At 50.6% G+C, this 11,753-nt stretch overlaps 1 protein-coding gene across 1 annotated transcript in view; it reads left to right on the top strand.

The window, feature by feature from the left end:
* Window positions 1-10,061, top strand: part of LOC103805172 (N-terminal EF-hand calcium-binding protein 3-like) — a gene marked incomplete at both ends in the record, with an annotated part of 13,754 nt that extends 3,693 nt beyond the window's left edge. Inside the window, 4 exons of the mRNA XM_009077807.1 lie at window positions 828-852; window positions 1,800-1,908; window positions 9,043-9,068; window positions 9,964-10,061. Coding sequence (XP_009076055.1) covers window positions 828-852; window positions 1,800-1,908; window positions 9,043-9,068; window positions 9,964-10,061 — 258 coding nt within the window. The remainder of the gene's footprint in view (window positions 1-827; window positions 853-1,799; window positions 1,909-9,042; window positions 9,069-9,963) is intronic.
* Between the last annotated feature and the right edge of the window lie 1,692 nt (window positions 10,062-11,753).

Below are 11,753 nucleotides of genomic sequence, written 5' to 3'. Positions count from 1 at the left end.
TTCTTCAGACGTGCAGAGTGATATAAATGAAAGAGTTGCCACACACAACTTTCAGTCATTGGCTCTGCTAGGATGTGCTGGTCAAAACCTCAAACTGTGTGGTGTGGGAAGACATTCCCAGCCTTTGGAAATAATGCTGTTCCACATCAGAGTCGGCCCCAGACCTTCTGATAATTATTGGTGAAGCAGATCCCAGCAGGGATGAGCAGCCTCAGCTTTCTCCTGGGGCATGGGCAGAAGCCTCATGGTTGGGAACCTGCACTGAGACCCTGAACTGGAGCAGCTCTCCAGCTGTGCTCTCTGGCAGAATTAGTTACAGATTAATTACTGTATTAATTATTAATTACAGCATGTGTGCACATCGAGGTGCAGGAAGGACTGTTGTGAGGGGTGATTACAAAGCATGGGGCAGGAGATACTCCTTGGTGCAGGTGGCTGGAGCGTCAGTGGTGAGGCACAAAGTGCTTCCGTATGGTTTTGTACTTGATGTTCTTTCATTTATAGGGCCTGAAAAATTAAACACTTGCCATCACAAGGGTGTAACAAAGCCCTTTCAGCTTCACCTCCCTCTGTGTTCCCTAAAAGGTTGTTGCTGTGAGTGCTGGGCTCGCTCGGCCACAGCAGCTGTGCCGAGGGCTCTGTGCAGGAGAGGCAAGAAATGGGTTTAATAATTTGCAAAGGGGAATTTCCCAGTGCAGCCTGTGAAGTCCTGGCAGCAGAGACTTCTCCACGGCTTCCTGAGTTCCAGGAGATAGTTTTCCATGGTGCTGGATGTTGCCCTTCTCTCCCTGCTGCCGCGCTGAACCCTGTTGTATTTTCTCTTGCAGATTTTCCGGCGAGCCGACAAGAATGGTGAGTGCTTTGTCCCTGCTGCTGCCTCCCCCTCCCTGCCCAGGGCTGGGTGAAGCAGTGTGGCTCCTTCCCACTGGGAGGTTTGGCTGGAAGAGTGAGGATAAGGGCAAGCAGTGGGGAGTGGGTTCCCACTGTTCAGCATCCATGCATAATGCAGGAAAGAGACCCTACCAAGCCCTTCTCCTGCCTACAGGCACACAATCTCTCCCCTGGCAGAGAGAAGGGACAGTGAAGCAGCCCAGGCTCAGGGGCCATCAGGCTTCTCTTCCATCCGTTGCAGCATTGATTCAGTCTCTGTGCCCAGTCCAGGATTTTATAGGTACCCCTTATTGGGTGACCCTGTTTCTGGGTGCTCCTGGAGCCTCTGGAATTTGGGAGTTAGGCTCTGCTACCTGTTTTTTAATCCAGAACTCATGTGCCAAGAGGTTCAAAATTACAAGTCGTTCCCCTGAGTTTTCCCACCCTCTCTTGGGCTCTTCTCCTTCCTGGTAGCTTGGAGGCTCCAGGAGATGCTTTTGTTGCAGATTAAAATGCAGCCCAGGAGCCAAAGTCCTCCACAGAGAGGAAGGACAAAGCTCTTGAGTCAATTGAGGTATTTTCCTTCTATAAAAACCTAATGCCCTCCTCACTGTGCTGTTTGTGATGGACTCTGTCCTTGGCCAGTCATCTAACAGAGTGTCTGCAATCTGAAACCACTGCAGTGGGGTCTTTGGGAAGGGGCTACAATTCCCCCCTGAAATTCCAGCAGCAGTGGCCCTGCCTGCCAGCACTCCTGGGGTTGTGATGGGATGGTGGGACATGCTTTCACGGAGATATCTGCTCTTATTATCATGCACAACACGCCCAGCCGTCCCACGCTCCCGGCAGAGGCTGCTGGGAGGATCACCAGGGCCTGGATGCTGCTTTCTGCAGATATATAATTATTCTTCCCTTTTATTTAAATGCAGATGATGGGAAGCTGTCATTTGAGGAGTTTAAGAACTATTTTGCTGATGGGATCCTGAGCTCAGAGGAGCTGTGGGAGTTGTTCAGTGGCATTGACAGGCGTCATTCAGAGTAAGTACCGTGGTGGTGGCACAGGGGAGACGAAGGAGGATATAAAACTGCTTGAGTGTAGATGGAGGACATTTGGGGGTGGGTGTGATAAATAGTCAGGGTGAGATAAGCCCACCTCTTGCAACACTTAGATGTTAAAGCCCATTGAACACTAACTCTGAGCTTTGGTGCCGAGAGGAGTCAGACATTTTGGGAACAGTCATCAGATCTCCTGGAGTTCCATAAAACAAGAAACCATTTAAAAGGACATTATTTTAATCTGAAAAATGTATTCCAGAAATACTCAGCTCATGGAGCAGGCTGTGTGTCTGCAGGAGTGTATGGTGGTGTGAGGACAAGGCACTGACTGTGCAAAGTCACAGACTTTGCCACTGCTGACACAGGGAAATGCTTTTCACTTATGTAAGAGCTGCTTTCCACCAGAACTGGGCCTGGAGCATGGAACAGGGAATTTAGGCCAGCCAATTTTTGCGAAAAGAGGCCCCAAAGAACAGGAGAAGGAACTGTGTTTAGCCCTGGTCTCCTCTTGAGTGGTGCTATCCAGAGGAGTCTGTTGGGCTCGGTGAGGTTCCCATCCCAGCCTTTAGGATCTCAGTGTGCCCTTGCTGGAGTCCTTCTGCCCTGCCAGCTGCTGGGAATGAGTGTGTTGTGGCACTGGGAGAAACTGGGCATTGGTGTATGGCATGTCTAGGGTCTGTCAAACATTGGGTGCTGCTGGGGGAGAAGAGGCTGCAGCTTCCTCCTGGTCTCAGGCAGCAGGCTCAGCTCTGGCTCGTGCCACTTCCCTGGCACCTAGGGAAGCATCTCCTGCACCTCTGACACCCTTGGCCAGGGCAGAGTCTGAGCAGGACCCTGCCAGGGAGAGGAAATTCAGGGCAGCCTTAGCTGCACATGCTGTTCCACGGCTTTGCAGAGAGCCAGGCCAGTGGTTCGTGGCACACTGAGATGCTACCAGCTACCAAATGTCACCAAACCACCAACAGTAGAGACCCAGCAGTTCCCACATCATCCTCCCAGGACTGGGGCAGTGGGATGATGGACTCCTGATGGTGTTGGAGTGATGAGTTTAGTTGGTGCTCCCACTGTAGTGACGGGGCAGAGAAGTGGGCTGGTGTGGGCAGCCCTGATCTCTGAAGCCTGGCTGCCCCTTGCTGCAGTCCTGCTGCTTGGGCTTGTGGATGTGGGCAGCAGGAGGTGTCTCCTGAAAATACCTCTGTCTCTTTGGGCTGTGATGCCAGGAATAAGGCAAATTTCCTCTGCAAATATTCCTTTCCTCTTGCTCCACTTTGGGGCATCCCCATACAATCCCACTGGAAAAAGTAGGGTGCAGCAAACAAGGAGTTTTAGCTGAGCCCATAAGTGAAGAGGGAAGATCTCCTCACTTTCAATTGCTTTCAGGTGAGGCTTATTCCATCTGTCTGGAGCTGCTAAATGGGCCTGACAGAAGGGCCCTGTGTGATCAGGCTGCCTCAGAGAGCCGTGGCTGCAGCTGAGCTCTCTGTAGCTCATTCCCCTAAGGATGGTGCGGTAGCTATGACAACGTGGCAGTTGCAGCATCGAGCTGGTGACATCTATTAGCAGGGCATGACCGTTGGGGCTTTGTTCTCTTTCTGCTGTCAAGAGCAGAAGGGACCCTCAGACAGAGCTGGTTCCAAATTCCTGCTTCCAGTAAATATAGGAGACACCAGTTTTGGGGTGTGCTGCTCTTTGTGCAGCCTCTGGTGTGGTGTAAGGGCTGTGCTGGTGACCTGCTGTGCCTGTGATGGGGGGTTGGACAGCCCCTCTCCTCCAGGGTTGGCTTGCACTTGCATGAACTTAGTATTTTTGAGATTTAACTGAAATTTGCTTCCAAATTCAGGAGTTATTACTTGAGGTAATGCTCAAAGTATTGGAAAGCTGGAAGGCAGCTACAAACTCTGCAAACATATCTGGTGTGCTTCTTGCATCACCTTTTGTGATGATGGGAAAGTTTCACCCTGAGTCCAGAGGGTGGATTTAGTGCTGTGTTTGTCAGGTCTAGCCCGGAAGTTTCCTTGTCAGTGCCAGCCTGACCTGAGGAGAGACAGTAACTGATCTTTATACCCATGTCCAGGCACTCTCCATGTCCAGGTAACAGAACACTGCCCAGACACATCCCAGATCCATCACTGTGAACCCACTCCCAAAGCTGGTTCTAAAGCTGACATCTGGGAAGATGAGCATTTCAGAGTCTCCCACATTACTTGTTCTCCTTGCAGGAGCCCACAGCACCACACTCTCCTCTCACCTACCTCATGCCCAGGTGGGACACTGTGGCCTGTGCTCCTCTGTTGAGTTCACTTCAGATTTCACATTTCTGCATGAAGCTTTTTTGCTCTGCATTTCTGAAAATTGTACCATTTTTTGGCTTAGTCTATCCCCTTGCTCTAATTTTTTGACATTTTAAAGATGATGTTGTAACAAATTCCACTCTTGACAGCAGTTGGTACAACAGGTAGGACCACAGTTTTGTTTAGCTTGTCAGGAGGCTCCACACCAGCTCTGCTACTGGCACACAAAGGTTCATCTTCCTGGAAAAGTGCATTTTCATCCCCTGAAACATCTGGGGGAGAAGAGACTAATGTTTTTGAAGGGATGAGAGAGCTCCATAGCTGCAGGAGCATCCGGAGGGATGCACTGTGTGGTTTGCTCTGTGTGTCCATCTGCAGCCCAGCAGGATGGGATAACAGCAAATCCCAAGGTCTCACCAGGACAACTTAATGGAGCTAAAGGGCTTACAAAGGGCTTTGGACTGCACGTTGTAATGTGGCAGAGGTTGCACGCCTGCTGCTCTTTGCAGGGCACTGGGAAACCTGCCCAGGGAAGTATGTGTGTCCCACATGTCTTTCTGTCCTGCATCTGTCAGGGAAATTGGGAAAAACAAGGTCTGGCAAATCCTCCTTTCCATGAGAGTGGTCAGGAATTGGGTAAAGACTGCCCAGAGCCTCTGACCTTGAGCCACATGTGAAAGAGGTGGGGGTGCTGACGTGGTGGCTTTTCAGATGTACCAGTGGAAATAGGCTCAGGGCTGTGGTTCTGTGGGAGAAACGATTTGAGTGAGCTTCATTCCCCTCCCTTTACTCAGAGCCTCAGAGTCTGCCAGTCTCGGAGTGATGGAGAGTGACTGGAACACTCCTTGTCACTGAAACCAGATCCGTGATGGCAGTGGAGGTTCCCAACACACTAAATGATGAAAATAAAAACCCTCCTGTCTGCTGTTCAGCAGTTGATTGCTGTTTTCTTGCATAAATTCCAGGCACATCCCGACAAAATCCCAACAGCATAATGATGACAAGATCCTTCATCATCAGTTCAAGCTTAATTACAGTTAATCAGTGGTTTGAGCACAGTCAAAATACAGCTATGGGAAATGTGGAGAGGCTCAGGATGAGTGCTTTGGAGGCAGAGGATGGCTCTTCTCTTGGAGTGGGAGGGGATGGCAGAGAGGAGCAGAGAAAAGCCTTCTGCCCCGTGCAGCCCTGCAAAATGGGTCAGGATTTGATGTGCAGGTTCTTTGCATGAGCTCCTCCTGGTCTCTGGGGTGAATCATCTCTGGTAGCATGCAAATGGCACCATCAGTCCTGGGATTTGCTTGTTGTACTCAGTCCTGCCCCTGACTCTGCTCCTGGGGCTGCTGCAGGGTGTGGAATGTGAGAAGAGATGCCCAGGTAAGAGTGTTGATGGAGCAGGCTGCATTGGGAAGGGAAGGGAGCAGATCTTCTCCTGGACAACTCCGAGGGCTGATTTTTGCCACAAGATCTTGTTGATTGGTTCAGTGTTTAACTGTTCAGTGGTTTAGTGATTGCTAAGTTAATGATTATTTTTAAGCAGCAAACAGACTAGCTAGAAAGAGTTATTCATAACCTCTGGCCTCTCCTTAGAAGTCACAGGAAGTGTGTTGATCACAGCTCCTTGTTACGCCTTGCTGGAGCTGAGGTGGCAACTGGGCAGTGGCTTCTGGTGGCTCTTTCTTCCTGGGGAAACCAGTCCCAGCCCCAGGTCCTCACTGGGGACAGGTGGGAAATGTGTGCATGAGGTGTTTCACTGGGTATTTTGTTGTCTCATGTCCATATCTCCTCTTTGGTGATTTTTACCCTTCTCTGGGTTTGGCACCAGTGGCTGCAGTTGTAACTCTGGGACATGGGTCTAACAAGCAGTGCTGTGGATGCAGCAGTGCCAAGGCTCTTGCAGCACTGCAGCAGCTCTGCAGGCTCCAGGCAGCTTTCAGGAATAAGTGGAAAAATTTAGAAAGAGCAAAGCATTTTTCCAGTATAAATTGGTGCTTCAAACCCCAGTCACTGTGCCTAGCACAGCTGGCATGGGCTGCATGGAGCTGCTCAGAGATGGGATCAGCAAAGTTTGATGGAGTGGAGTGAGTAGAAGAAGGGGCTCTGATTTTGCTGATTTATCTGTATTGAGTCTCAAGAGAAATGCTGGTGTTTTAATCCACTTTCAAAACGGCTTGCAGTGCCAGGTCAGTCACAGAGCCCTGCCTAAAACAGCTCCTGCACGGTTAAAACAGCTGAGCTGAATCACAGCCTCACTCTGCCCCTCTCTGCTGCCTGCAGAGGCACCTGGAGCAGTTAGCTGAGCAGGTCTGCAGTGCCACTGCCCCTGCTCTGCCATGCCTCGCACCAAAGCATCTCATGCTTTGAAGCACTGCCTATTATTCAAGTACATTAAGTGGAAGCCCAGAAGAAAGGGAGAGACAGGAACAGCCTTTGATGTCTGAGGAAAAGCTTTAGGAAGATTTTGCTTGAATTATTTCACCTGTTCCTCACGTGGCATTTTGGATACTTCACACACTCTCCTTTAATTCTACCTTGGGGTGGTTTTGCCCCTTTGCCCTGTGAGCAGTGTGTGAGGGGGGACAGGGTGATGTGGCTGTGGTTTGACATCTCCTGGGCAGCAGCACTGTGACTGTCCTTGTGGTTGGAGCTTGGCAAACTCCAGGTATCACTAGTTCCTCCATGTATGACAGCACTTAAACACGTAAAAAACCACTTTAAAATTCTCTTTGGTGTTCTCATCCACTTTCCCAATCAGGATTAAAACCAGTTATAATCATTTAGGGGAATTTGAGGCAGCAGAATGCCTTGAGCAGAGGCTGATTTGAATAAGTGATATCCTGGGGCATATCCCTGCAGGCTCTGGGTGATGCTGGGCATTGGGAGCAGCTCTCCCCACATGGCTCTGGCCACCTGAGTTGGTCCAACAGCATCATGAGACTGAAATCTTAAATGTCAATGATTCAAACAATTGGCCATTTGCAAAAGCATCAGGCTGATTTGCTAAGTTTGCACTCCCCAGCCCAGGGGAGGAGAACTTTGGATGTGCTGAGGAACCCTCTGACCAGCCCAGGGGGGATGTGCACCCATAGCAGGAAGGTGACAGCATCAAACCAACCTTTGTTTAGGGACTAGTTGTATTTTTGAGCCAGTCAAGGGAAAAAGCCAGTAAGAAGCTGATTCTGGGATGTAGGATAATGCTTTTTATCATGCCAATTGCCTCTCTTACACAGCTGGCTCAGGTACAGAAAAAGAACTTCCCCCACCCCCGGGGGAGGTATCAGGACACTGACACTAGGACTGAAGGTATTCTAGCTGAAGGTATTCAACCCGTTCTGATAAAGGACAACTGACTCCACCACACTGGCATGAGAAACATCTGTCATGGCTTGGAAGAGATCATAAACCATTGCAGACCCCTGAAGTGCCCCCCGACTCATTTCTGGGGCCTTTCACCAAGAGGACTCTGCATGATACATAGTGTTGCATCACACCATGTAAAACTTCCCTCCCAGGGATGTCCCTGGGTGTTCCCACCTGAACCTGAAGGTATATTAACCCATTGAATTTTTTGTTGGTGTGAGTTTCCCCCACCCTTAATGGATCAAGGACATCTAAATGGCAAAAATCACGTCTTGTTGCTGGATCCAGGGGTGGTGATAGCTTTCCTCTCCACTGTCTATTCTTACCCTTTCTCTTTCTTTCTTTCCCTTATATAAATTTTCCTAAGTGTTGGTTTTATAGTTTTATATTGCCACATTTCTATAGATAATCACCAAAACAGCTCAAAAGCTCCTTTCCATTGCAGCCAAAGAGTTCTAAAATAAACCTGCCATGTATAGATACACAAACACATAAACAGTGTCATTTCACTCTAATCCCCCCCAGGGGATCTATTAGGGAAAACCTCCTTTCCCCTGCCTCTGGAGGTGGTTGTTACACAAGCAAACCCTCAGTTCTGCTTCACATCCCACCCTAAAAACCTGTGGCTGTTTAGAAACACTTCCTCCTCCCTCTCCACCTCAGCTGCACCTTTATTAGCCCCTGGAGAGACCTGCCCAAGCCCTGCAGGGATGCCAGCCTGGAGTCTGCAGTGCAGTGTTCTTTATTAGTGTGAAGGGGTGGGGGATAGCTCCTGCCTCCAGGTTTTTGGACCCAAATCCCTGTTTTAATGGCCTTCCTGGCAGGAACAATTGGTGTTGTGAGCTGTGAAGTCATCCAGCCCTACCCTGTGAGCTTGGAGGCTCAGACCTGCATCACCTGAGCTCTGGAGGCAGGGAAATGAGGAGCAGCTGGGGACACTCATGGGCAGATGGAAGAGGAGGGGGAGTGGTGCCACGGGATAATCCTGAGGGAGGATCTGGGCTGAGATCAAGGAAGAGGGAACTCTTGCTGGATGCTTCCCACCTTTGGGGGAAAAGGTTGGGTTGAAGAATCAGCTCCAGGGCTCAGAAATGGGGCTACCAACACATCTGGCCAGCCCAGGGGTGTAGGACACCTCCATCCTGCTGTCACAGACACCTTCCCAGCATACTTGGGCACTGGGAGATGGTGGAGCAGCTTTGCTTGCTCCTTCAGCCCCTGAAGCAGAGGAGTTGCTCTGCAGCCCTGCCTGGGTGCTGCAGGGGCTGGGCATGGCCCCTGAGCTGCTGGTTCTGAGCTTGTGCAGCTTCTGATTTTTCTGATGCAGCTTCTGAAAGTACATGGAACAAGCAGTAAATCCATTGGGAGCTCAAGACAAGCTCTCAAGGCTCTGCTCCCCACAAGTGTTCCTCCCAAACCAGCCCCACTGTCTAACAAGAGCTTGTTTTTCTGTTTTTTTTTGCAGCAATGTGGACACAGAGAAGTTATGTGGTAAGTTGGATGATATTCCTGCCCTGGAGGGATTTGTCTCCTGAGGGTCTGTGCAGGGGCTGGGTGCATCAGGACTGGGCAGTCAGGTGGCATAAACAGTCCCAGCACAGAGGGCATCTGTGCTTTTCCCAAGGGAATGGAACATTTTATGAACAGATGGAAAGCTTATGGGTGAGACACCAACTGAAGTGCTGCATCCAGCTCTGAGGTTCCCAGCAGAGAAAAAACATGGACCTGATGGAGCAAGTCCAGAGGAGACACCAAGATTATTAGAGGAATAGAGCACCTCTCCTATGAGAACAGGCTGAGAGAATTGGGATTGCTCAGCCTGAAGAGGAGAAGGCTTTGGGGTGACCAAATGGTGGACTTTCAGTACCTGAGGAGCCTACAAGAAACCTGGAGAGAGACTTTTTATAAGGGCATGTAGTGATAGGATGAGGAGAAATGGCTTTAAACTAAAAAAGAGCTGTTTTAGATTAGACATTAGGGAGAAATTCTCCCCTGTGAGGGTGTTGAAGCACTGGCACAGGTTGCCCAGAGCACCCCTGTGGCTGCCCCATCCCTGGGAGTGTTCCAGGCCAGGTTGGATGGGGCTTGGAGCAACCTGGGCTAGTGGAAGGTGTCCCTGCCCATGGCAGGGGGTGGGTGAGGTGGGGGTGAGAGGTTGGAACTAGATGATCTATAAGGTCCCTTGCAACTGAAACCATGCTATGATTCTGTGATTTTACCCCTGGGGATAGGGATGGACACTTCATGTCAGTCCAGGTGGGAGTATGACTCTGGAAAGGGAGGTGAGTGCCTCCCTGCAGCTCTGAGCTGTGTGTGTGGAGCAGGGATAGGACAGGCAGAGATGGAGGTGCCCAGGAACTCACCATGATCTTCTCTTCTGCTTCAGATTATTTCTCAGCCTATCTTGGAGAATACAGGAATGTGCTTTCTGCCCTGGAAACCCTCAACGCTGCAGTGCTGGCAGCTATGGACAAAACCAAGCTGGTAAGGCTGGGAGGGCAGCAGGGCAGGTGGGTGTGAAACAGAAGCTGTGGTGATCTTAGCTGCTTGCTTAGTGTTAAATTTGGGGGTCAGAGGCAGCACATGTGGTACCTCCCAAATCCAGGGGGTGTCTCTGTGTTTGGGTTGTCTGCATGTCAGTGAGTGCTGCAGCTCACAGCCTGCAGCATGCCTGGAGGAGGGGGGAGCCAACACTGAGGAGGGGAAGGGTAAATCTAGTGCTTTTGTGCTCTGGAGATGTTTTCTTCCTCCCCACAGTAGTGACTGTTCAGCAGCTGCTTGCAGAGTTGTGCCCAGGGACACTGTTTGTGGGAGCACTGCTGATAGTCTGTGTTGAGTTCTGAGCCACAACAAGGTGTTTTTTCAAAGCAGTGTGGCTCAAACTGGGGCTCCAGGGTTGAGGCAGCTCTGGGTGGACCCCAGCAGCTTGTGCTCTGTGCTCACAGCAACAACACTCAGGTGCTGCTGGAGAGGTAGAGCAAAGCTGCTGCAGCAGAAGTGCTGCTCTGGGAGCAGCAAGGAGAGAGGTAGAAAGTGGGGTGATTCATTTTCTCCTACCTTGGTGTGCAGAGTTCACCCCTGCAGGGAATGCTCTCCCTCTCCCTGCAGCTTGTAGTGATGGGAAGCAGATTGGAGGCTGCTAATTAGGGCAAGCAGCCTCCTGCTCTGTGAGCACCTCTGCATCGCTGCAGTGTGTGCAGCATCAGGGCTGAGCACTGCTGTGAAAAAGCAGTGAGCAGTGCTGGAAGAGACCCTCCTCAGGGCCCAGCAGCCCCTTTTGCACCTGAAGTGGTTTAGCTGTGTGCCTGGGGCTGTTACAGCTGTGGGAAGGACTGGCCCTTCCTTTCCCCTCAATGCAGTGCTCTGGTGCTTGGTGGGAAGCAGGTGAAGGGCATCATCCATATGAACACTGCCCACTGACCTGATCAGACAGAGGAGCAAAAAAGGACCTGTCCCACAGTCATCAAAGTGGTGTTTGTGCCTCTGTGGTGTTTGTTTTCCTCTGGCCACAGCCAGCCTCAGCAGTGTCTCCCTGTATGTTGGGAAATTTCACGCCAGAAGAGGGAATCACTTGAAAACACATTTTCTCTGGTTCAGCTTCCTGACCCTCTTCACAGTTATGAAATACAAGTCCAGAGGGAGAGAGAGCTTTGCTTTATTTCAGTTCTTTTCTCTTTTGTTATTTTTGGGTAATGAATGTGTGTATATTCCTGTACTTCTCCAAAGGACAGCACAGTCACTCTCTGCTTCACAGCACTGGCATGATGCATCCATTCCCCTGATGGTTTCTGGTGCCATTGATGCTCCTTGGAAAAGAGAAGCAGGTTTTCCCTGTTGGAACAGATTTTTGTGGACTCACTTTTCCACTCCTTTGGATCTGCCCAGGGCCAGGGCAGCCCAGTGTTCTGTGCTGACCAGGTGTGTGATCCCATCCTGAGCTCCTGAGTGCCCCAGTGTAGGCACTGACCCTCCTGGGAATCAGCTCCCCTGGTCTGCTGGGCTCTGATCTGGGCAGAAGGCAGGAGAGGGCAATGCTCTGCCCCTGTGGGCAGGGCTCTTGCAGAGCTGTGGGATATCTGCCTCTGCTAGAGGCTGCCAGGGATGATAAATTCTGCATTCTTACCTGCTGTGACCTGAATATATTCCCACATTTGTATTTCCAGAATGGGGCTCATA

The sequence above is a fragment of the Acanthisitta chloris genome, unplaced genomic scaffold (genome assembly GCF_000695815.1).
Source record: "Acanthisitta chloris isolate BGI_N310 unplaced genomic scaffold, ASM69581v1 scaffold4167, whole genome shotgun sequence".
In the NCBI taxonomy this organism is placed as follows: Eukaryota; Metazoa; Chordata; class Aves; order Passeriformes; family Acanthisittidae; genus Acanthisitta; species Acanthisitta chloris.
The sequence above is the reverse complement of the archived record's forward strand: the minus strand, read 5'-3'. Positions and strand labels throughout refer to the sequence as shown.